Source organism: Ovis aries, chromosome 3, assembly GCF_016772045.2.
Source record: "Ovis aries strain OAR_USU_Benz2616 breed Rambouillet chromosome 3, ARS-UI_Ramb_v3.0, whole genome shotgun sequence".
NCBI classification, from domain to species: Eukaryota; Metazoa; Chordata; class Mammalia; order Artiodactyla; family Bovidae; genus Ovis; species Ovis aries.
This window is the reverse complement of record NC_056056.1, coordinates 92,500,611-92,525,217: the sequence shown is the minus strand read 5'-3', so window position 1 is coordinate 92,525,217 and position 24,607 is coordinate 92,500,611. Positions and strand designations below refer to the sequence as shown.

The 24,607-nt window shown below is 47.6% G+C and overlaps 1 protein-coding gene across 3 annotated transcripts in view; it reads left to right on the top strand.

Annotated features, from left to right (window-relative positions):
• TGFA (transforming growth factor alpha) overlaps positions 1–24,448 on the top strand; it is a 111,952-nt gene extending 87,504 nt beyond the window's left edge. The window contains exons 3-6 of one of the 3 annotated variants that reach the window (XM_060412327.1): positions 3,429–3,546; positions 17,025–17,174; positions 18,321–18,430; positions 20,290–24,448. In XM_060412327.1, the coding sequence (XP_060268310.1) occupies positions 3,429–3,546; positions 17,025–17,174; positions 18,321–18,430; positions 20,290–20,297 (386 nt within the window). In that variant the 3' untranslated portion in view covers positions 20,298–24,448. Of the gene's footprint in view, positions 1–3,425; positions 3,547–17,024; positions 17,175–18,320 lie in introns of all 3 variants that reach the window. The other 2 variants (XM_027966972.3, XM_060412326.1) reach the window with 2 other exon arrangements.
• The last annotated feature ends 159 nt before the right edge of the window (positions 24,449–24,607 follow it).

Below are 24,607 nucleotides of genomic sequence, written 5' to 3'. Positions count from 1 at the left end.
GTTTCCTGTGATACTAGCTTGGTTCCGGTGATGAGTGCCCATCAGAATCACCTGGAGGGCAAAAGGTACTGTATGTCAATTCTGTCTCAATAAACCTGACTTTAAAAAGAAAAATCACTTGGGCTGGGCAGCTTGTCATACGAATTCCTAGGCCCCACCCCAAGGATCCTAATCCCTTAGTCTAGGGTGGGGCCCAGGAACTTGGCTTTCTGACAAGCTGCAGGGATGTGAAGCTGTCGGCCCACAAATCACACGTGAAGGAGCCTGGCTGTGAGCCCTGACAAGGGACTCGCAATAGCCACTTCCAAGGGGTTGTCTAAAAGGCCTTTTATAGAGCTTATCAAAAGCCTTTTTTGACATCTAATCAAATCAGATCCACTGGTCTCCAGTCCCTTCGTCTCTCCATATTTGCCCCTTGACGAGTTTAGTGAGCGCAGAAATGCTGGTTATGTGACCGACAGCAGACCCTTTCAGCCTCGACTTATCATCCCAGTGTCTGCTGTCAGCAAGTGGCCAAGCCGCTCATGAACCACTTGGGCCCAGGACTCGCAGGTAACTGTAATCAGCCCCCGTGTTCTGGAGGTGACTGCTGGGCAGGGACGTGCTGCAGGCAGGAGCAGGGCTGGCCACCTGTCCTGGGTTGCCCGTTCACCTGGCTTTGGGCTTCTCTGCTGGTCTTCACATGTGAAAGTCACTGTCTTCAGTGACTGAAAGACATCCCCAGACTTTTAGTTGCACTGCAGTGAACTTATCAAGATTCCCGGAAGAAATATCAATAACCTCAGATATGCAGATGACACCACCCTTATGGCAGGAAGTGAAGAGGAACTAAAAGCCTCTTGATGAAAGTGAAAGAGGAGAGTGAAAAAGTTGGCTTAAAGCTCAACATTCAGAAAATGAAGATCATGGTATCTGGTCCCATCACTTCATGGCAAATAGATGGGGAAACAGTAGAAACAGTGTCAGACTTTATTTTGGGGGGCTCCAAAATCACTGCAGATGGTGACTGCAGCCTTGAAATTAAAAGACGCTTACTCCTTGGAAGGAAAGTTATGACCAACCTAGATAGCATATTCAAAAGCAGAGACATTACTTTGCCAACAAAGGTCCGTCTAGTCAAGGCTATGGTTTTTCCTATGGTCATGTATGGATGTGAGAGTTGGACTGTGAAGAAGGCTGAGAGCCGAAGAATTGATGCTTTTGAATTGTGGTGTTGGAGGAGACCCTTGAGAGTCCCTTGGACTGCAAGGAGATCCAACCAGTCCATTCTGAAGGAGATCAACCCTGGGATTTCTTTGGAAGGAATGATGCTAAAGCTGAAGCTCCAGTACTTTGGCCATCTCATGCGAAGAGCTGATTCATTGGAAAAGACTCTGATGCTGGGAGGGATTGGGGGCAGGAGGAGAAGGGGACGACAGAGGATGAGATGGCTGGATGACATCACTGACTCAATGGATGCGAGTCTGAGTGAACTCCGGGAGTTAGTGATGGACAGGGAGGCCTGGCCTGCTGCGATTCATGGGCTCACAAAGAGTCTGACATGACTGAACGACTGAACTGAACTGAACTGAACTGAGCTGAACTTATGGGGAGAGGAGGAGATTATATATTAGAGTGGTCTGGTCACATGTGGGGACTCATTAGCATCATGGGATTGTGGGTGCTGATAACAGAAGAGCTAACAGTGAGCATAGTACTTAATACGCTTGGCCTCCCTCAACCTCAGAGCCACCACGAGGCAGAGGACTCGCCGTGTCACAGAGGTGGAAGCTCAGAACGGCATCCAGGCAGCAGAGGCAGGACCCTAATCCATGTCCTTCTGCCCCCTCAGCCTAAGGTCATGACCTCTAAGGGCTCTGCATCAAGGATTCTGCTGGGTTTTTTTTGTTGTTCAGTCGCTAAGTCATGTCCAACTCTTTGTGACCCCATGGACTGCAGCACGCCAGGCGTACCTGTCCTTCACTATCTCCTGGAGTTTGCTCAATTTCATGTCCATTGAGTTGGTGATGCTATCTAACCATCTCATCTTCTGCCTCCCCGTTCTCCTTTTGCCTTCCATCTTTCCCAGCATCAGGCTCTTTTCCATTGAATCAGCTCTTCACATCAGGTGGCCAAAGTATTGGAGCTTCAGCATCAGTCCTTCCAAATGAATATTCAGGGTTGATCTTCTTTAGGATTGACTAGTTTATTCTCCTTGGTGTCCAAGAGATTCTCAAGAGTCTCCTTCAGCACCATAATTTGAAAGCATCAAAGCTGTGCTCTTTAGGCTCTGTTTTTTCCATCAGAATTATGAGTTTTCCACAATTGTGATACTTCTAGAAGCAAATCATAAATAGATAGCAACATGAGTTTACTATTTCACAATGGTTGAAAAATCTTACAATATGAAATTGGAGTTTAATTCACTCAAAAACACAAGAGCTCTATGCAACATATATCCCCCCACCAAAAAATATATGAGAATGACCTACTCCCTAAATGCCCAAACACAAATATAAGAGAACGTTTTGAAAGATGCAGCAAAAACATCTGTCATGCCATCTTGAAATAGCTACCTACTGTGTCTGAAGGGTTGTTTGGACAAAACAGGGCTATTGGAGTCTAATAAATCCCTTTGGGCTGGTCAGTAGGTGACGTGTGGTTCCTTACAGTGCTTCTGAGCAGCCTGAGAGGTCTAATGATGCCCCAAGCTCCTAAGAGTCACAGAGCTCCGAGTGGACCCGACTCTGTTACCTCTCCCCGCTGCCACCCTGGCTTTCCCAGCCCTGCCTGTGCCTCTCCCAGGTGGGCTTGTATACATTAAGTCGTCTTCACGGCATGATCACAACTGATCCCACAACCCCAGAGAGACCCTGCCGCCATGTTTCTGTAAATCCTTCCCAGACTTCTTCAGGTCTAAATTTCTGTGTGTTTGCATAGAATCATACTATACAGACCACATTGGAAATGCACTACTCTCTTACAGTTATATATCATGAACATCTTTTTGCATCATAATTCTTCCTCAGCATCAACTGAATGGTTAAATAGTACTCTTCTGTAACTTTCTTCAGTTTCCTGCCTTTAAAACAGATTTTTATGGAGGCTGTCTTTTAAAAAAATGATCTCTATCATTTTGCAAAAGTAAAATTAGGTCGTTCTTGGGGAATAGGCTTTAAATAGTAAAATTGCTGTGATATCTCTGAATTACACTGAGGCTTTTGGGGAGACTGTTTTGTTCCCTACAAAGCTAAGTAAGTAAACCCCCCTGGAAAGCTCACAAGCAGGTTCTGGACTGGCCATTAGATAATTCATGAGAGCTGAGGAGGAGATGCTGGTAGGGACTAGACACCCCAGCCATCCGGGCTCCTTCTCCAGGGGGGTGGGGACCGGTGGGATGTCTTGTTGTGCCTTGAATCTGAGCCAAATGTCTTCTCTCTCCCCAGCAGACCCGCCCGTGGCTGCAGCTGTGGTGTCCCATTTTAATGACTGCCCAGCTTCCCACAGTCAGTTCTGCTTCCATGGAACCTGCAGGTTTTTGGTGCAGGAGGAGAAGCCAGCGTGTGTGTAAGTGTCCCTTGCGGTCTGCAGTGCTGGGGCTGCAGGCATCCCAGCCACCACTTCAAACAGCATGGACCTCCACAAGTCGTGCCAGAGCCGCCTGAGAGCCCTGGAGCCAAACGTAAAGGAGAATCAGAACAGTGGGCCGAGGGACAGCTTGCTTCAGCCCTGCTGGGCCCGGCCCAGAGGCACTGAGGCTGGATTCCTAGGACGTGGAGCCTGGGTGTCTGCACTTTTAACAAGCATCTCAGGTGGCTCCTGGGTTCAACAGAGTCTAAAATTTCTTGGATTCAAGTGAGGTTTTTCATTTTTTTTTAATTGAAATATAGTTGATTTGGGCTTCCCAGGTGGCTCAGTGGTAAGAACCTGCCTGCTAATGCAGGAGACACCAGAGGTGAGGGTTCCATTTCTGGGTGGGGAAGATCCCCTGAAGGAGGAAATCGCAACCCATTCTAGTATTCTCGCCTGAAAAATCCTATGGACAAAGGAGCCTGGTGGGCTGCAGTCTGTGGGGTTGCAGAAGAGTCAGATATGACTGAGCGCACCTGTGTAGTTGATTCACAGTGCTGTGTTAGTATAGGGTGTGTGGCAAAGCAATTCAGTCATGTACTTATATATATAATACATGTATTCTTCTTGAGATTCTTTCCCATGATAGGTTATTATCAGATATTGAATATTGTTCCTTGTTCTATACAGTAGGTCCCTATTATTTACCCATTTTATATATAGTAGGATATATCTGTTAATCCCAAACTCCTAATCTTGGATTCAAGTTTAATTCACTACTTAGAATTTTTGGAGAGCAAGACACTGGGTTGGATCCCTTTGAGTGGCCAGTATCTCTGAGGTGAGGTCTGTGCCCTCCGGCATCTTTACTGCACAGCTATAATAAAATAAGCCAGAAGGACACACAAAGGGTTGGTGTGCCTGATTGGCAACAGGACAGAACAACTTGGGAACAAAGATGGGCATAGCAGGCCCAGCATGAGGCGGGGCAGGGGTGGGGGTGGGGGCGGGGTGCAGGGAGGGTTTCTTCTTAAAATATAGCTGAGCCCACCCATACCCACTGAATCAGAAATCTCTAGGAATAGGACCCAGGAGTCACATTAGTTAAAGCCACCAGTGATTGCAATGGTCAGCCCAAATGGGCAAGAAAGGCACATAAGTGAAGCCTTCTAGAGCAGCTGTTGGACTTAGGCTGACGGGGAAAGCAGAGAAGTTACTCCAGGCCTGGACACTCATGCATCCCAACCCTTTGCATGCACTTCCAGCTTATTTTATTAGCTGTACTGTACTGTTATGGGTCAGTGTGGCCACAGCAGGGAGGAGACAAACCTGCAGGTGAATTGGAGGCCAGGGCCTGTTGGAAGTGAGCCTTTATTCTCTAGCCAGTGGGAGCCATCAGTTTGGGAAAGGGATGTTTTAAGAAAGTTAACCTGTGCATGGTGGAATACTGTAAGTTGGCCCTGTATTCAGCCTTGGCACTGTGGACATTTGGGGCTGGGTAACCCTTTGTTGTGTGGGCACGCCTGTGTGGCTGAAGGATGTTAGCATCCCTGGCCTCTACCCGCCAGGTGCCAGTACCACTTCCCCCCAACAGTCGTGGCAATCAAAAATGTCTCCAGCCATTGCCAAATGTACCCTGGGCGGGGGGGGGGGGGGGGGGGGGCTTTGTGGAGGAGGCAAAATTGTCTTCCACCCCCTTTAAGAACCATCCATCTCTACGAAAATGCCATTTTTATAGGTGGAAAATGGAAGTCAGCAATTTCATATGATCCAACCTAACAGTACCAGTGTTTGTGTGTGTGTGTGCGAAGTCACTTTAGTCATGTCCAACTCTTTGTGACCGTATGGACCATGGCCTGCCAGGCTCCTCTGTCCATGGGGATTCTCCAGGCAAGAATACTGGAGTAGCTTGCCATACCCTCCTCCAGGGGATCTTCCCAATCTGGGGGATCGAACACACGTCTCTGGCATTGGCAGGTGGGGTCTTTACCACCAGCGCCACCTGGAAAGTCACTGGTACTGGTAAATAATACTACATGTTAATAAAAAGCCAGCGTTTATTGAGCTTTGCTTCATGCCAGTCACTGTTCTAAGCACGATCCATGTGTTAACTCATGTAATCCTCATGATGACCCCAGGGCATGGAGAAGTTGTGCCCTTATCACAGAGGAGAGTGCACATTCAGACTTGACTGGTCTGGCTCCTAAAGCTGCTTTCTTATCCACGATGCTGAAGGGTGTCAGAAGAGTAGCCGAGGGAACTGGGAGAGCCTGCCACAGTAAGTGGTGGTGGGTGGGACTCTCCTTTTCCTGAGGTGCAGCTGCGTCAGACTGTGCAGTGACCCCTTGGGGTGCCTTTGGGCCTCACTTGGAGGGGCACACTGGCCACCTTCCTCCAGGAGAAGTGGAAAAGGCCGCAGGTCACATCTGCAGAGCCAAGAGCCCTCCTGCCCACCCCATAAATGCAAAGCATGCTGATGACAAGAGTCACTGTCATTCATGATTACCACTCTTATGAAAATACACGTGGGAGCCTTGGGGACTGATGGGGCTGTTTTTGTTACTTGCCTGATCATTGTGGAAAAACACTGGCCCTGAAGGAAGTGTGACTTTTTAGCCCAGATCTCAGGAAGTCTCCAGTGTAGCAGGTAGAGGGTCTTCTCCCTTCCAGTCATCTCTAGTGCCAAGACCTCAGGCTACCCCCAGCTGTGCGATGAGAGGGTCTTCTTTGGAGAGAGAGGACAGTTCTGGCCAAAATTGTGTCAGAGGTTAGTGTTTCCACCAGATCAGGGGCTGTTCTAAATGTTGAGAGCTGGCAGCCATGAGCCTGGGTCAGCAGAGACCCAGAGCGATACCTGTGGCTGAGCCCCATTGGCTGGTGGAAGCCTTCTGAGAGTGGGACGTGGGGGGCGCTCCTGTTCTCCTCAGCCTGGGTGCCAAGCTCTGCTTTTGACTCAAGGAGATCATTGTCCATCACATTTACACGCCATTAATGTTGGTTTTCTGGACAGCTGGCCATCTCTCTCCCCGCTCACACTGTAACTATTCCTATAAATAATAATAGTAAGCTCTGGGTAAAAACTGTAACTGTGTGCCAGCCCCAGCTCCACGCACAGTGACTCATGCCGTTTTCTCTCATCCTTCCTCTCAAGTAGAGATTCTTGCCCTTATTGTGTAAATCAGAAGGCTTAAGCTCAGAGAAGTTAGGCAACTTGCCCGGAGGCCCAGAGCCCATATACAGTGGAGCTGGGATTCTGCCCCATCAGTTCTAGCCCCCAAACCCATGTTCTGTTTTGCTGCCCCGGAGGACACTCTTTCTGCCTCAGCCTCACAGAGTTCACCTCAAAAAGCTAAACTTTTGTTTCCAGGAAAGGTATTGACACTGTCCCTTTGTAGGCAAACATTCCTCCAGGGGAACATCAGGGTCATTCCCAACCTTGTTGCCCTGTGCACAGACTCTCAAGGATTCTTCCCCTGGGTCAAGGGCAGAGTCTATAGAATCCCCTTTTGCAGTATGGGGAAGCTGACCATCTCTGGGGAGGCATGGCCATGCAAGACTTTACTTCGTCTTTACCTCAGTTTCCCCACTGGGTCTTGGCAGCCTAGGGGCGGTATTCAGCACACACACGTGTTTCATGTAGCGATAAATGAATCTGAATTATTCTTTGGTGGTTTTAATTAATTGCTTGCATTTTGGAAGTCAGGTTTACAACTCTAAGCAGACACCCAGCTTCTCTGGAGCACAGCCTGCCCTCTCCAGTTCCTCAGTTTCTACCTCTGCCCACTGCTCCCTGACACCGAAGCTGCCACCAGTCCATCATCCTGTCACCCTTCTTTTCTGCTCACAACAGCCAGCTTTGATCATTTCTGTCGCCACATGAGCCTCTAAGCTTGCCGAGGGCAGGACCATACCTTATACCTTTTTGTACTTTCAGTACTTAGAAGAGTGTTCTAATTCATTCATTGCCACTAGATCAGAAATTCTGAGTCTATGCAGAGAAAGCAAAGCCTGCTGTTCCTGCCCTTAAGAACCGCCCTAGCTCTGGGGAAACTGACACACTCATCCTAGTCAGTAAAACTCACAAACCTTGAGGTTAAGGGCATGTCAGTCATGGACTTACAAGGAAAACCCACAGGGGCCAAAGATTATAGTCTGAAAAGAGGGAGTTCTTTCTAAAATACTGTAGGCTCTTAAGCTTTGTTTTCCATAAGAACAATAGTCTTTGGGTCTCCAGAGTTAAAATGACATCTCACACTAAAATATGAAATTAAGAAAAAAGTTAAAACAAATAACTAGTCAGAAGTTGCCAAAGGTAGTGAACATCATCCTGAAATATTTATGCTCCACATGAACCCTAGATTGTATTTTTTGGTCTCTCTTTAATAAATCCCTGCTAGGTCCAGGGTTGGGGAGCCTGGTGGGCTGCAGTCTGTGGGGTCGCACAGAGTCGGACACGACTGAAGCGACTTAGCAGCAGCAGCAGCAGCAGCAGCAGCAGCAGGCACCGACCACTTTAGAAAACCAATAGGCGAAGAACTTCCAAAGGCAGTTAGGAAAACCAGAGAAATGCAAGGTTAGGACTCAAGCACCATTTTTTCCCCTGAGGCAGATTCTGCAAAGCGTTGGTCTGCTGTTTGCAGGAACCTTCAAACAAAGGAAAACAGTTGAAGGAAGCCACCCAGGGGACAGGTTTTCAGGGTTCCAGTGTTGGCAGCCAGTGGCAATTCGCTGAAGTGTCTCACAGTCCAAAATGCCCCTCGGTGACTGAACTCCCTGACTTTCCCACAGAAAAGTGTGAAAGCGCATTGCTGTCGGCCAAGGAAAATATTCCACCTGGCTCTGGCCACAGAGCCATCCACTGGGATCTGAACAGTTGAACACCCAGGGCGGGGTGACCGCCTCAGTAAGCCCGCAGACTGCCCGCGCAGCCGAGAACATGCCTCCCGAGAGACCAGGGCGGGGGGTGGTTTTCCTGCTGGTGCTTAAGCCACTTCATGTAGATCTATCCTCTCAACAGCCAGCAGGTGGTGGGGTTAGGTGGAGAAGTTAGGACATCGCCCAACCACAGATCTTGAGGAAGTGCACGCCTTCACTCTGCCCTCACCGGAAGCAGATGCGGAGGGTCACACACCAGGCAGGATCACACAGCAGTTAAAGGCATAGGTTTCAAGGTCAGACAGACGCAAGGGACTTAGCACCATTAAGCCTCAGTTTCTTTGTGTATAAGATGGGAAGATGAGTATTTCTCAGGATTGTAAGGAGGCCCCAGTGACCGTAATGCACGTAGAGCTTTTCCTGTCCAAGATAGGAGCCACGCGCCATGTGAGGCTATTTAACTTAATTAAAATTTCATTTTTCAGTCTCGCTAGCCACATTTCAGGTACTTACTACTTCTGGGCAGCGAGTGGCTACTATAGTAGATGCCACACATACAGACACAGTTTCCATCATCACAGAAAGTTATTTTAAGATTTATTGTTTATTGAAGTAGAGTTGACTTATAGTATTGTGTTCATTTCTGCTGTACAGCAGAGTAACAGTTATATACATGCATATATTCTTTTTATATTCTTTTCCATTATGGTTTATCCCAGGATATTGAATAGAGCTCCCCATGCTATTCAGTAGGACTTGTTTGTCTATTTTTTGTGTAATAGTTTGCGGCTGCTGCTGCTGCTGCTGCTAAGTCACTTCAGTCGTGTCCAACCCTGTGCGACCCCATAGACGGCTACTAACCCCGAACTCCCAGTCCATCCCTCTCCCACCCACTGATCCTTGGCAACAGACAAATCTGTTCTGTCTCTGAGTCTGTTTCTATTTCGTAGATAAATTCATTTGTGTCGTATTTTAGAGTCCACATATAAGGGATATCATATGGTGTTTGCCTTTTCTCCTTCTGACTTCCTTCACTTAGTGTGATAATCTCTAGTTGTATCCATGTTCCTGCAAATGACTTATTCACTTCTTTGTTATGGCTGAGTAGTAATCTGTTGCATAAGTGTGCCCCATCTTCAGCCATTCATCTATTGAATTACTGCAGAAGGTGCTGTTAGAGCATTGGAGAACATTCAAGCCCAGTTCCCAGCAGAGTATAAGAGCAGCCTGCATCAGCACCATCACCATGGTGATCAGTACATTGTTAACCATGACCACAGCTGAAGGATTCAGGTCCTGCTGAAGGAACAGTGAAAGTCGAGTAGACCATGTACCATGAGGAAGCCCCTACCCACCCCAGTACACTCCTCCCCAAGTGCCCCAAGCAGAGAGGTTATCAGTTTCAGTTTAGTCGCTCAGTCGTGTCCGACTCTTTGCGACCCCATGAATAGACTATGGCAAAACATTAAAATAAGAGAGTGAAACAGTTCAGTTCAGTTCAGTCACTCAGTCATGTCCGACTCTTTGCGACCCCACGAATCGCAGCACACCAGGCCTCCCTGTCCATCACCAACTCCCAGAGTTTACTCAGACTCACATCCATCGAGTCAGTGATGTCATCCAGCCATCTCATCCTCTGTTGTCCCTTCTTCTCCTGCCCCCAATCCCTCCCAGCATCAGAGTCTTTTCCAATGAGTCAACTCTTCGTATGAGGTGGCCAAAGTACTGGAGTTTCAGCTTTATCATTATTCCTTCCAAAGAAATCCCAGGACTGATCTCCTTCAGAATAGACTGGTTGGATCTCCTTGCAGTCCAAGGGACTCTCAAGAGTCTTCTCCAACACCACAGTTCAAAAGCATCAGTCATGGCAAATCTTGTTCTTGAGGCCAAGAATGTGTCCTTAGTCACTCAGTCATGTCCAACTGTTTGTGACCCCTTGGGCTGTAGCCCACTAGGCTCCTCTTTCCATGGGGATTCTCTAGGCAAGAACACTGGAGTGGATTGCCATGCCCTCCTCCAGGGGATCTTCCCTACCCAGGGATGGAACCCAGGTCTCCCGCATTGCAGGTGGATTCTTTACCGTCTGAGACACCAGGGAAGCCCATGAATACTGGAGTGGGTAGCCTATTCCTTCCCCAGGGGATCTTCCCAACCCAATAATCAAACCAAAGTCTCCTGCATTGCAGGAGGATTCTTTACCAGCTGAGCTTCTGGGGAAACCCCAAGGCCAAGAATGGGTAAACCCGATACAAGTGTCCTGTGGCTCAATGTCCCCACTCCCACCACAACCCTGTGGATTTTCTCCATGGTTGAGGCAAGTTGGTATAAATATTTTTCTAAAACCTTAGTCCCTAACTTTGGTCAATTTGGTCCTTGGCCCCCATATTAAACACTTTATCTTAGGGTCCCTGCCAAAAGCCTTGACTAAAATTCAGAACACTAGCCTCCAGCCAGAGAGTACATCATTGTTTATGAAGACAGTGTCTCTCAAGAGCCTTTAAAATGCTCTCATTCTTTTATTTACATTTTTAGCACTCATACAGCCCTTCCTTAGTGTCAGGCACTTCACAAGATGTTAACTCATTTAATGCTCATAACTCTATGAGGTAAGTTTTATTACTCTGTGTTTTACTGACACAGAATCAGTGGCACAGAGAGGTTAAGTAACTTGCTCAAGGTCACACAGGCATTAAGTGGGGAATGGGATTCAAACCCATGACAATTTGGCTCCAAGTCTATACCATGCCTACAATGCAGGAGACCTGGGTTCAGTCCCTGGGTCGGAAAGCTCTCCTGGAGAAGGAAATGGCAACCCACTCCAATATTCTTGCCTGGAAAATCCCATGGACGGAGGAACCTGGTTAGGCTACAGTCCATGGGGTCGCAAAGAGTCAGACACGACTGAGCGACTTCACTCACTCACTCACTATACCATGCTGTGCCCACTTATGGGATCCTATCCTGAGGGAGTAATCTCAAACGCAAGCAAAGTGTGTGCCAAAGATAATCCATTAGCATTGTTTATGAAATCAAAATTGGATGCAGTCTAAATGGTAAGGGTTCAGTGAAGCAAACTCTGTATAAATTACTTTACAACCATTCCGAACAACTCCTGCATGTTTCTAATGACATAGTAAAATGGTGAGATATCAAGTGAAAAATCGATACAAAATAATATTTTTTAAAAATCTTAACTATGTTAAGAAAACTATATAGAAGAAGTACTTACTTGTCAGACTTTGAGGTGATCAGATGTGCAGTAATGTGGACTTTCTTTTTCTCTCCACTCTCTTATAATTTATGTACTTTCCAGTTTGCTTAGAACCATTATTTTTCTGATTAGATGATATTTTCCTTAAGAAGAAAAAAAATTGTAAGAGCACAGCTCTACATGCATTATCACTATTTCTTTAAAATTTTGAAAGGCATTGTGAACCAGGTGCAAAGGGGACTTAGGGGGAAAAACTGGGCAACTGGACAGGGCTAGAAGGTCTGAAAGCCCTGAGCAGAGAAAGAGAGGCATGTTGTTCATCATTTAATTATTGTCGTTTGCTCCCAAGAAAGCACCAAAGCCACCTCCAGACTGAATCAGCACACAGCAGAGAAGGTCCCAGGGCCCCCTGGTTGGAGCACATTGCCCCCCGTCTTCAGCCACCATGGCTTCTCAGCTCAGACAGGATCCTTGCCCCTCCTGTGCTGCGCTTTGCCCTGTCTCTTTTTGGGCACTACTTTCTTTTCGGTTCTTATTTGGGGAAAACAGCCTGTATATGATTCCAGAGGCTCATTTTCAAAATTATGAAGACAAACTCAGCATTCCTTGTGTTTGACGATGCTGCTGATGCTACTGCTGCTAAGTCGCTTCAGTCGTGTCCGACTCTGTGCGACCCCATAGACGGCAGCCCAACAGGCTCCCCCATCCCTGGGATTCTCCAGGCAAGAACACTGGAGTGAGTTGCCATTTCCTTCTCCAGTGTATGAAAGTGAAACGTGAAAGTGAAGTCACTCAGTTGTGTCCAACTGTTCGCGACCCCATGGACTGCAGCCTACCAGGCTCCTCCATCCATGGGATTTTCCAGGCAAGAGTACAGGAGTGGGGTGCCATCGGCAATACCCACTCTCAACAGATGAAATTAAATGATCAAATGGTATAAAAAGATGTTCAGGCTTACACATTTGCCATTCCCCGTGGTGACAGAATAATTCCTATTTTATTCAGATTCCTTTCTTAAACAGAGCTGCCACATCTGGGGTTTCTCCTGCACCTGAATGAGAAGACCCATTGTACAGCTCCCACCCTGGGGAAATGCCCAGAGAGAGATAGGAAGAGAGGAGAGAGGGGAAAGGGGCAGACTTTGGAGTGTTGCTCTCGAGTCTATAGCTTAAATGACCGTTCTGCCTCAGTGGTTCTCAGGCCTGGCCACACATTAGAGTCACTTGGGTGCCCAGACCAACTGGTCAGGGGCATTTCCAAGGGTGTGGCCATGGCCTTGGCATTTTCCAAAGCTTCCCAGGTGATTCTGATGTGCAGCCAGGTGGGATCTGGTGCCTACCTGAGGTTGAGACAGCAGCTGAGTCAAGCGTGAGTCATTTGTGACCAGGTGAGGTGATGCTTCCCCTCACTGTGTGATTTATGCTACAATAATTGGCATAATTAAGTCTAATATTAGTAGAAGCTTGGGAAATTTTTAAAAAATGTTTGTCACCAAAACCTTTTCTTCCCCCCCCCCCCCCCCCCCCCCCCCAGTAAAGAGCAACTGAGAAGCCTGCCTATATTACAGATGAGCGGTGGGGGAAAAACAGGACCTCTGTCCATCCCCAAACCAGCAAGTCTAAATTGCCTTAGAAAGTCTAACCCTAGCTGCCCGCTGGAATCATCTGGGAGCTTTAAAAATACTGATGTCAGTCCTTACTCCAGTCCTTACTCTGACTTAGTTGGTCTGGGGTGTGGCTTAACATCAAGATTTTTTTTTTTTTCAAGCTCCCCAGGCCATTCCAATGTACAGCTAGAGTTGATTTCACTGGTCAGCCTTCATGGTGGCTTTCAACTTTGGCTTCATCAGAATACCTTCAGCCTTTTCTTTAAGACACCCAGACCCCATTTTCAGAGAGGCTTTGATCTGGGAGGTCCTGGGAAAAGCTCAAGTGTCTTGACCACAGGCTATTCTGCCTCCCAGTGCAGTTGGGCTGCTTGGTGCTAAGACTCACTACTCTAAGAGCTCACCTAGGCCGTGACCTAGAGTCTCATGTACTGGGTTGGCCAAAAGGTCTTACAGAAAAATCTTTTTTGCCAACCCAATATTTGGCAACAACTCATGTAACTCTCGTGCCTCACCAGGGAAGGTTTCATTCAGAAACACGCTGAGCACCCTATTGCAATGAGACTGGGGTTTGCGTGTTTGCAGCTGTGACCCTAAGGGGACAAAGAGGCATGCTTTTTGGCATGAAGACATTCGTAATGGGCTTGGACCTCCACTGGAGCATTTCTGAGGCAAGGCTGGTTGTGAAGGGCCCAGCACTCACATGTTAGGAAGAACAAGAAAGTCAGCAGAGTGTGACTCAGTCTGGGGGCTGTCTTTCCTGGTGAGTTAAGATGGCATTGTTTGGGGGCATCTTTGCAATTTGCTATACCCACAGCAGAAAGACCTCTTTACAGGGCAGTCAGCAGCCCATCTTCCCTTTTGCTATGTGGTTTGTGAGTTTGCCATGGAATCAATATCCCAGAGTATCTTCCAAATCAATTTGCATTACACTAGAAAGGTCTCCTTCACAGTTAAGATCTTTGGTTTTTAAACTCTAGAATCCACTCCCCACCCCCTTTCCCCATCTGTAAAACAAGGTAAATAGCAGCCCAGACCTCACATGCAGTTGTTATTGTTGGGATTAACAGAGATGATTCATGTAGGAGTTTAGCATAGCCTTCAATAAGCTAATGTTGTAATTAGGACTAGGCTCCCACTGTTTTATTTAAATAGGATTTCTTGGAGTCCCCAGCATTGATTTGTTAGTTCATAGGGTTTCCAGAACCAAGCAGTTGAGACAGTTGAGGAGAAGTTTGAATCCTCCTCTCCCACAGCCTGTGGGTTAGAGGAGTTTAAGCTGGGGGAAAGTGCCTCTCCTATGGCCTGGACCTTTCATAAATGGCTGTGCAAATCGTCATCACACTCCCCTCCCTAGGAGGAAGCAACACCAACACCCAACTACAGAGAAGTCTCATTGACTTGGCCACAGTTCCTGGTTAGACATCTAACAAAGCCCAGGCTCCCCAACCCTCTTCTGTTCAGTGGTTCACCAGAAATTTCGTAGAGCTCGGTCTTGCCTGCAGGAGCCTAGAGGCTAGCCTCCAGTGAAGCTGGCAGGAAGGGCAGTCACAGAGGTGGGCATAGTCCTAAGGGCCTTTAGGGAAAGACAGGCTATAGAGATCCATGGAAGGAGCTTTGGAAAATGGATGGATGGACGAATGAATGAGTGAGTCTTCAAATTATATCTTCTTGGAGAATGTGGTCTTTGGGATGGAGTTTGAGGAAGGAAGTGAGGAATAGTGTCGCAGGCAGAGAAGGTAGCAGGAGCTGAGATGGACAAGGGGAAGGTAATTGTTCATCACAAACAGGTGTGTCCTGAGTGTCTGTGAGATGCTGGCGCTAGTTTAGTTGGCACTGGGGGGCGGGGGACCGATGGGTTGGCTGAAATCTAAGTGACAGAAGATAAAGTAGAGGGGGTACATTAGGGTCCTGCAGATATGGGGTGTTGGATGCTAAATGAAAGGAGGAGGAAGCCCACCACCCAGGTGAGAGCCATCAGGGTGCAGAGTGAAAACTCAGAATGGCTGGAGGTGGCACCCTTTGCAACATTCTCTGTAGACACTCACAACTTCATTTGTGCACCACCTGCGCCTGCTGTTTATCGCCTCTCAGTCTCAAGTTCAGTCCACGCTTTAGCTTTCTCCTGGTGGGAAGGGACCAGTGCCTTTGTCTTCTCCCCCGCCTACAGGGTGAGCTATTTCCTGACTTTGGCCTTCACGTGATCCTGTTATTAAAACCAACCAAAACAAACAAACAAACAAACAACAACCTTGTCCCTGTTTCATAACCCCCCCAGTCATCTCCCTCCTAGCCTGAGCCTGTGAGAGCCTGTGCTCTTATTCACGCTTCCATGGTCCAGATCCTTTTTCAAGCAAAGTCTTCTTGCCAGAGCTCCCGCATCTTCCTCCTCCCCAGAGCCTGCTCTCTCCTTAGGTCTGTGGAGAACCCTGCATTGTTAGACCTAGAACCTCAAATCTCCTTTACTGTTTCAAGATCAAGAGCTTAATCTGCAGTGTTTTTATCCCAATCCTGGATAGTATACTGGGGCAGCAGCCTGCTGAGTGAGCCCGAATCCAGACCCTGGGGTCCACAGATCTGGGAATGTGTTTCTCTCTCTTCCTTGGCAGAGTCTGGCTCTTTGCAACCCTGTGTAGCCCACTAGGTTCCTCTGTCCAAGGAATTCTCCAGGCAAGAATACTGGAGTGAGTGGCCATTCCCTTCCCCAGGAGATCCTCTCTTTGACCCAGGAATTGAACCAGGGTCTCCCACATTGCAGGCAGATTCTTTACCTCCTGAGCCTCCTTGGCATGGTGGTCACAAGCAAATGACTTGACTTTTCGGTGCAAAGACTAAATGAGAAAACATGGGTCAAATGTGAATTAATCTTTAACTGAAAGCAAGTACCTGAATTCAAATTAAAAATGCCTTTAGATGAGGTACATAACGATTGAGCTTTGGAATAAAGAGCACCAGTGGGAAATTTTTCCATTAAGCAGCCTTAGAGACCGAAACTGTATGCTCCAGTATCCCAGGCTGTGGCCTTAAGCAGCCGTTTTTGCAACATCTCCTGTTTGCCTTAAACCCATACAGTACCTGTTCTTTTAACATTGAAATGATTAAAATTTTGTTAACATTGAGCAAAAGCTATGCTCCAGGAAATACCCTGTATTTATCCTGTGACTCCTGGCATCTGGGGTCTGGAAGCCCAGGTTTAAGGGAATCACAAATGTAAGCCCCCCGGGGCTTTTCAGGTCCTACAATTACGGGACAGTGCTGCTGGTTCTACTCCAGTACATGCCCCTGTGTGCTGGATCGCCTGGTAAATGCTTGCAGGACTAATTAGCCCTGACAAAGAAGATAAAAATCAAGCCATAGTCTTTGTCTCCTGCTGGTTTAGCGTGTTTTCTTTCTCTCATCACTGGGAATTCTGAATACACACATTTAGTTTAAAAATAACCTGGTTTTTTATGAACTGCCAAAATGAGCTTCATGTCCTAGACACATTTGCTGCCTTCCTCACTCCCCCAGGATCTGGCATAGTAACCATGATAACAAAGTGCTTCAGCAGCACCTTGCCTCCGCAGATGATAAGCTGATGAGTTACCTCGTTCTCCAAGCGAGAGAAGCCTATGCGGGGGAGTCGGAGCGGTTTTACTGACACCTTTGCTTCCAGTAGCCAGGGCTGGAGGGGCCCCTTTGGGCTTTTTTGTAGGGCTTGGGTCTCTCCAGTCCAGTCCTCCTGGGAGCGGGGCGAATGAGACCTCTGCGCGGAGTGTGTGCTGATGTCCCTGTCTTCCCCAGCTGCCACTCTGGGTACGTCGGTGCACGCTGTGAACACGCAGACCTCCTGGCCGTGGTGGCTGCCAGCCAGAAGAAGCAGGCCATCACCGCCTTGGTGGTGGTCTCCATCGTGGCCCTGGCTGTCCTCATCATCACATGTGTGCTGATACAGTAAGTCTTCACTGCCCCTGAGGCCAGGTCCCCCACCTGCCTGCCTTCCCAGGGCCATCTGCAGCGCTCCCAGATAGCAGGGCCACCTTGGCAGTTTACTGCTGTGATGTCTGATTGGTGTTAGCAAAGCGAAGAGGGATTTTGGTGAAAGCTGAGCGGTATGAAGGGCACACAGCCCGGGAGATCTCCAGCAAATGGGCCTTGACTGGAAAGCTGAGCCAAAGGCTCGGAGCCTTCACCATTGTGATGGGGTTGTGCAGGGGTTCCAGAGGGAATTGGAAAAGGCTCCAAGCCTCCTGTGTGCAGTGAGCAGCCGCACTTCCTCTCTGCAGATCCTAAAGCCCCTGTTGCTGTTACTCCCTCTGCTTTCCTCCAGACCTCAGCTGCGGCCTGGCATCTTCCAGGAAGCCTTCCTGAGCCCCTTTCCGGGTGTTCTTAGCCTCATTTGCTTGCCTATATATCTTCCGATTGGGTTGCTCTGCAAAGGGACGGACCCAAGGGCTGTATTTCCAGTATTGGGCCAGAACACTGGCCCGATGTTTCCTGGAAATATGGGTAGCAGGTGCACTGAGAGGATGCGTTTGCCACGGCCAGAGAGTGTTAGTCTACGGAAAAGGATCTGAAGCCATGGGGCTGCTTGGCTCGTTCTTTCATTCCTTCCGTGGGTCCATGCAGTCTACATGCAGTCCCTGCTTTACCGCTTGCTGGCTGCTCCTGATGGATGACCCCGTCCCGAGCCCACACAGCCCTGCCAGCCTGAAATGGCTGTTTTGACCCAGTCCTGACAGTGGTTCTAAGTGACCCAACTGCTGCTTTATGGAGCAAACAGCTGGGCCACTGGGGTAAGGGTGGAGGGTGGGGAGTGACTGGTCCCCGCTGTCAACTGGAGCCTATTTGGCCAACCCAGAGAGGAGCGGCCACATAGAGCTGGTCTTTTTGGGTGGCCAACAGATCCTTCTGCAAGTGGCCCCAAAGGCCACCTCCTTGCAAAGCCCTTAGCCCTGTGCTGTGATTGTCCCTCTGGACGCTCCAGGGGAAGGATAGGTAGAGCCCGGAGCTTCCCAGCAGGCCCCTCCGGCAGACACTGCACCAGCTGGGCACTCCTGCCAGGCTCCTACCCAGGCCGTGTTCTCTGCACCTTTGCAGCTGCTGTGAGGTCCGAAAACACTGTGAGTGGTGCCGGGCGCTCATCTGCCGGCATGAGAAGCCCAGCGCCCTCCTGAAGGGAAGGACTGCTTGCTGCCACTCAGAAACAGGTAAGGAGGCTGCCTCGAGAGAGGACTTTTCCCTCGGGAGACACTGTTGGGTAGAGAAAAGGACCGCCTGCCTCAAGTCAGGGCAGAAGTTCTTGGAGGGTGAAGCAGAAAGAAGGGAGAAAAAGAAGAGGACACTTATCCTACCAAGTCAGATTCAGTTTATTCCAATGTGTCTTTTCTTCAGAAGGTGGCTCTGTTATCCTTACCTGTGACCATGTGGCCTTTAACAAGTAACTTAACATCTCTGAGCCTTGGTTTTCTCATTAAAAAGATGTCGTGCAAATTAAATAAGTACTGAGATAAAGAACCTGGTGTATCACAGACTGGAGACACACAACAGACATTCTTTCTCTTTCTCTTGAGAAATCATCTTCCCTTTCCCAGCAGTGAAATGAGAGATGTGGCTTCTAGACGGTCTTGAAGGACTCTGAACTCTTAGAATCCTGTGATCTTCGTTCAGTTTACCATTGTTCCATGAATATTCTCTCCAACGTCCGTGAAAAAGATTGGACATCTGGCTAGGATGCCAGACTCACATCTCCAGAGCCTTCTCCGAGCATCCCTAGCTCCAGGCTCCTGGAGTCAAATAGCGAATTAATCCAGACAGGCTCTGAAAAGTCACACATGAATGAGTTTCTGGAATGCTTGTTTGACCAGAAAGACTCATAAATTTAGCGTTCCTTTTTAGGAAGTGGTTCGTCAAGAGACAATCACCCCAGCCTCATCCACCTGAGGGTGGCTTCTCTACTAAATAGTCAGCTCAAGGTTGTGTGGAGAGGGCGAGGAGAAAGTGCCTGCTTCACTCCTTAGGCCTCCTGGTGGTCTGACCTGGAGGGGATTGAAGGCAAGGGGCCGCCGTTACTTGATCTTCATTTCAAGAGCCATAGTAATTGTGCATGAGCAGTTCTTTTGATTTAGGAATGTGCTGATTCATTGATCCTTTCAGTAGTCTTGAGGAGGGTGTGGGTAAACTGAGTCTGCCAAAGACCTGTGTGGAAGGTCTGAGTCCCTGGTGGAGCTAGGAAGAGACCCAGGGCCTCTGAAGTCCCTACTCCCATTTCCTCCACTACCTCAGGGGACCATGCATTGAGCTAATGAAGATAAACATTTTTGTTTGGTCTTTTAACACCAATAGAGAAAAATTGTGTATGGCTTTTTAAGAAAATTGATAGTATTTTTGTACCCTCAGTCTGCACCTAGGCAGAGTCATTTAGGGTGGAGTAAATTTCTTGTTAATGTCACTTCTCTACCTGCATTTTGAGAGAATGTTGGCTTTGAACCCAGAGATGGGTCTGACCTTGCAGAGATGGCCACCAAGGCTAAAGCCCCTCTTCTTCAGATGATGGGTATGCTCCACCTCCAGGGAACCCGGGAGAGACCAGTGCAGGAAGATGTCCAGGCTGGACTGGACTCAGGAGCTGCTGGGGACTGGGTGCACCCTGCTTCCCTGTGACAGGCACAGAGGATACCCTTAGGGCCCACCCATTGAGAAATAAAGGGGTCTGTTCTTCAGTGGCCTTAGAGGAAGCCATTCTGCTGCCAGAGCCCTTGACTAGCTCATGAGCTGCCCACTAAGCCGCTGCTGCTGAGGGAACTGGCTGCAGACAGGGCTGAAGCACCTCCAGTTGAATGAAGGCCTTCAACAGTGTGTGTCCCCGTTTCCTTCTTTCCTTTGGTGCTGAAAGCACAGATTCAGGAGCTACTGCCCCTGTGGTCAAACCAGCAGAATGTGGACTTGACTGCCCAAGAGAACCCAGTGACTTGGGCTGGTGCATCCCCAAGTTTCTGTCCCATGCCAGTTTTCCCAGCCTGGCTGGAGTGTGGCCTGCAGAGCTTAACCTGTTTTTCCTTCCTTCCAGTGGTCTGAAGAGCCCAGAGGAGGAGTTCTGCCAGGTGGCCTGCAGCAGCCAGAGGGAAAAAGGACTTCTTGAGTTCGGCGCAGCAAAGGCTGCCAGGCCTGGGCCAGCAGGCCTTTCCTTCTCTGCCTGCCGTCACCTGTGCAGGCTTTTTGTCTTATGTGGGCCTTCCTTCAAAATTCTGTCCAGAACTCTGTCTGCTTGGGGTTATCCGATGTGACCTGGAGAAGAAATCGGTGGACCACAGTTTAAAGACTGGTCAGAAATGAATGGCACGGGGTGGACCTCCTATTTACCTAATGACCTATGTGCTTCGTCATCTGCATCCAGGTGTGTGTAGGTGTGTTCTGTCAGTTACGGATACCAGACCCGTCTCCCCACAATAGTCTCCATCGTGCCCGACACTGGAGTTCCTATAATTGTTACAGTTTTTTTTTTTTTCTTATCTGCTTATTGGGGAAAATGGTGAAAAACAGCATCACTGCTTTTTGCTACATGAAGACGCCAGTGGAGGAGGAGCCTTACCAGTCCTCTGTCATGAAACCCTCAACCAGCCCAGTGTCTTCCGTGGACACATGACGTTGAGGACCTTCCTGAGCTGTCACTATCCTCGGAGATAATTTCTTATTTATTAGATGGATGATGATTTTATTTTAATCTCTTAAGTCAGTGTAAAATGCATAAAAGCCTTTCAGACATCTACATCAATGATCCATGTATTGCTGGCCAAAAAACTAGACTGATTAGAAATGTCTGGTCTCTTCCGGACAGCTAAAACTTTGGGGGGTGGGGGGAAGCACCAGGATGTCTGGAGACGGAAGCAGAGGCGGAGTTACTGATGGGAGCAAAGATTGGGGTTCAGAGATCGTGCCATTTAATACACAAAACTGGTAAACGCCCTACGATACATTCCTGCTGAAAAGTTAGCAGATCTTACAGTGGAGACCTGGCACCTTATTGAGGAAGAGGAAGAGAGTCTGTGTGTATATCTACAAGGAGGAAACACAACAGTGACTACACCGCTCTTATTAAACCTGTTAACCTTCTGGTGGGCCGTCCGAGAATCTGCTTAGATGTAGAACTTTAGCAGAGAGCAACAGGCATTTGGGGTTGCACCCATGAAAGGGGACCAGTCACTTATTTTCCATGTTGTTACTTGGTTGATTTGTTGCTTTATTTTGAAAAGGACAAATTGAACTTTCCTATTTATTTTTAAGCATTCGGAGAAATATTCCAGTGATTTTATTTTTCTTTTCCATTCAGGATGCTAGGTTTTTGTTTTTTGTTTTAAAACAAAAACTCTTAATAAGCTGCCTCCATCACGTGGGTCTTGCTTTTCCCTCAGTGAAGGAGAAATTGTTCTCCTGGGTACTCTCCAATCCAATGGGCCTGCTTGTGGGAAACCCTGGTTCATTCCAGCTTCATGGTGGAGCTCATCCCTAGGAATTGTTATTAAAATTTGCAAACAGGGAAACAATGAAATAATTTGTAAACTCCTTATGTGAGGGAACTCTTATTCACTAATATTTGAAAAATGGGAGATCTCTACCTATTAACCCTTCAGTGCCTCTAGCTCTTCACTTCGTGAAAGGGACTTTTAAAATATGTCAAGTGAGCTTGAAATTCCTACCAGGTCATTTTGTCCTTCTGGAATTCTTCTGCCCAGTACGTCTATTTCAATGCATTTTCTCTGTGTTTCTTACAGTTGAGAAAATTATATGACCTGTGTTGCAATTCTGGCACTTGTATTGAATGACGCTGTGCCCAAAGCACCAAGATTAGAAATGGTATCTGTTCACCAGCAGTGTGACTGACACAGCTTCTGGGGTCTAGTCATGAGAAAATATATGCTTAAGTTTGCATTCCTTATACAGGTCCTACAGCAGTGGGTCTGTGGGCTGGGGCTTCACCCCCAGAGACCCATGCAGTTGACACTGGTTTGTGGACCCTAGTTTGCTATCCCTTTTTTCACTGGGCTCTCCTGAAAGTCTGATTCCAGTATAGAGAGACTAATGGAAGTGGAGTGGCATCATTGGCTTTTAACTTGAAATCACATATTTACTTTAGAACAATCTTTCCTCAGTCTTTTAGAGACTGTTTGAGGTCTGGTTGCCTTTAAAGAGCAAGAACTGGTATAGAGAATGTCTTGTGGGGTTTTCTCCACCCGCTGGATGGAAGGATCAGTGTCCAGCCTATAGGCACGTAAGAGCCTTTGCAGAAGGGTGAGGAGGTGAGAACCAAGAACCTTCTTGACCTCCTGTGGGGACTTCATACTTAGTGTCTATGAATGCTCCAATCACACCTGCCGGTGCCCCCCTCCTTCCAGTGCTGATACAACCATGCAGTGCACAGGCTCAAATGTGTGCCACCCTGGGAGAGTTGGAGGCAGAGGCTGGGATCAAGGCGGACCTTTGTCCATGTCCAGGTTATGAGAACCTTGCTTCTTTAGTGATTTCTCTCTTAGAAATCAGAATGGCCACTAAGCATTGGATTGCTATGCCATTTGTGGCATTGGTACTTCTTTGGTTAGATATAAAAATGCCCCCTTTTCAGGTAAAAAGTCATCTTCTAATCCAACTCTGTAGGTTCCCTGTGTTTCCTTGCTTTTTACAAAGCCAAGTTCATTATGATTAGGGACTGGTTCCCAAGATCTGACCTGGTGAGCAGCTGCACACCGGGGGATGGGGAACACAGCTGTTTCCAATATCTGTCTCAGGAGAAATGCAAAACCCCCATTTAAAAGGGGCAGGGGAAGGGAGAGACTGCTTCCAAATCTTCAGTGGAGCCTGAATTTTCCCACTGCTGTACAGGCTGTGACCTCTTTAAGCATGCTGGCTGGAAATGTCTTCTTCTAGATGGAAGGATGTACAGCAGCCAATCCTGATCTGGAAGACACATCTGAACACATGTGGTAAATAAGCAAGACTTGAGCTTGCCATTGTGTGCCAGCAGAGGAGAGGGGCAGAATGTCCCCGGAGTCTATTTTCCCATGAGAGGAGACGGTAGAATTGACATTACCCCCCCCCTGCACTGGTGAGGGAGGAGGTGCACCTCCAGAGCTTTGGGGGAGCCTGGTCTATGCTTGTGGAGCACGTGTCTGCATCTTCAGGTTTCCTGGGTCCAAGCTGCTTCAGTGCACATGTACCGCTGGCTGCTCTTCCACCGGGTCCAGGCTGCTTCAGTGCACGTGGACCGCTGGCTGCTCTTCCAGGCCATCTTGACAGGAACAATTCAAAGAGGCTCCAACACTGCTCGGGAGATCCTGATCCCATAGTGGGATCTGGGGAACAGGGGGATGATTCAAAAGACGAGGACCAAGGAGGACATCACAAACACAAGAGGAACACATATGTTTGTTCTTAATGTTCCAATAGAAGACCTGTTCTCTAGCCACTGATTTTATCAGGCTTTCTAAAAGGTCTCATGGTAAAGACACACACAGTACTGAACACAACGCCTCTTCCTAGTGTAATAATACTGAAGTGTTCAACTTTTCATTATCTTATTAAAACAAACCTGATGCTTTTTTTTTTTTTTAAAGAACTTGTTACTCTGACTTCTGTATATGTTGCACTGAAAAGGTTAATATTTAATGTTTTAATTTATTTTGTGTGGTAAGTTAATTTTGATTTCTGTAATGCATTAATGTGATTCACAGTTCTTTTCTTTAGTATCTGAATTATACTTATTTAAAGGGTAGTGAGCAATATAAAATGCAGTTGTGTTTTTCAGTAATGTATATTGTCGTTCTGTACCTTGTTTGGAAGGATGAAGGAATGAACTCTTTTTTTTTTTTTTTTTTGCTAAATCAAGACTGAAGCTTTTCTTTCATGAGGTTGGGAGATGGCTGAAGTACATTAAGATTTTTCTCTGCAAATGTGAATGGTGTGGAAAAAAAATAGATGCTCTTTTGCAAAATGTGGGAATCCTAAAATTAACTTTAGTGGATCCCTATATGTTTGTAAAAACCAAATTCTCTGAAGTTCTTCTCAATAGATATTTCATTTACTGTATGTCCAACAATATGCTAACTAGTGTGGAAGATGAAACAGACAATCCTTGCCCCAAGGAATCAGAATCTACCTGAGATCAATTGACGTGCAGAAAATAATTCCAGACTCATTCCAAACAAAACACAAATAAAGCCTGAAATTGTAATGTAGAGGAGTGTGTGTGTTAATAGCTGTAATTCTCCACATGTGGACCCCAGACCAGCGCCATCGCACCACCTGGGAGCTTCTAAGAAAGGCAAATTTTCAGGACCCACCGCAGACCTATTAAACTCTCAAGATGGCGTGCCCTCTCTACCTTCCAGATGATT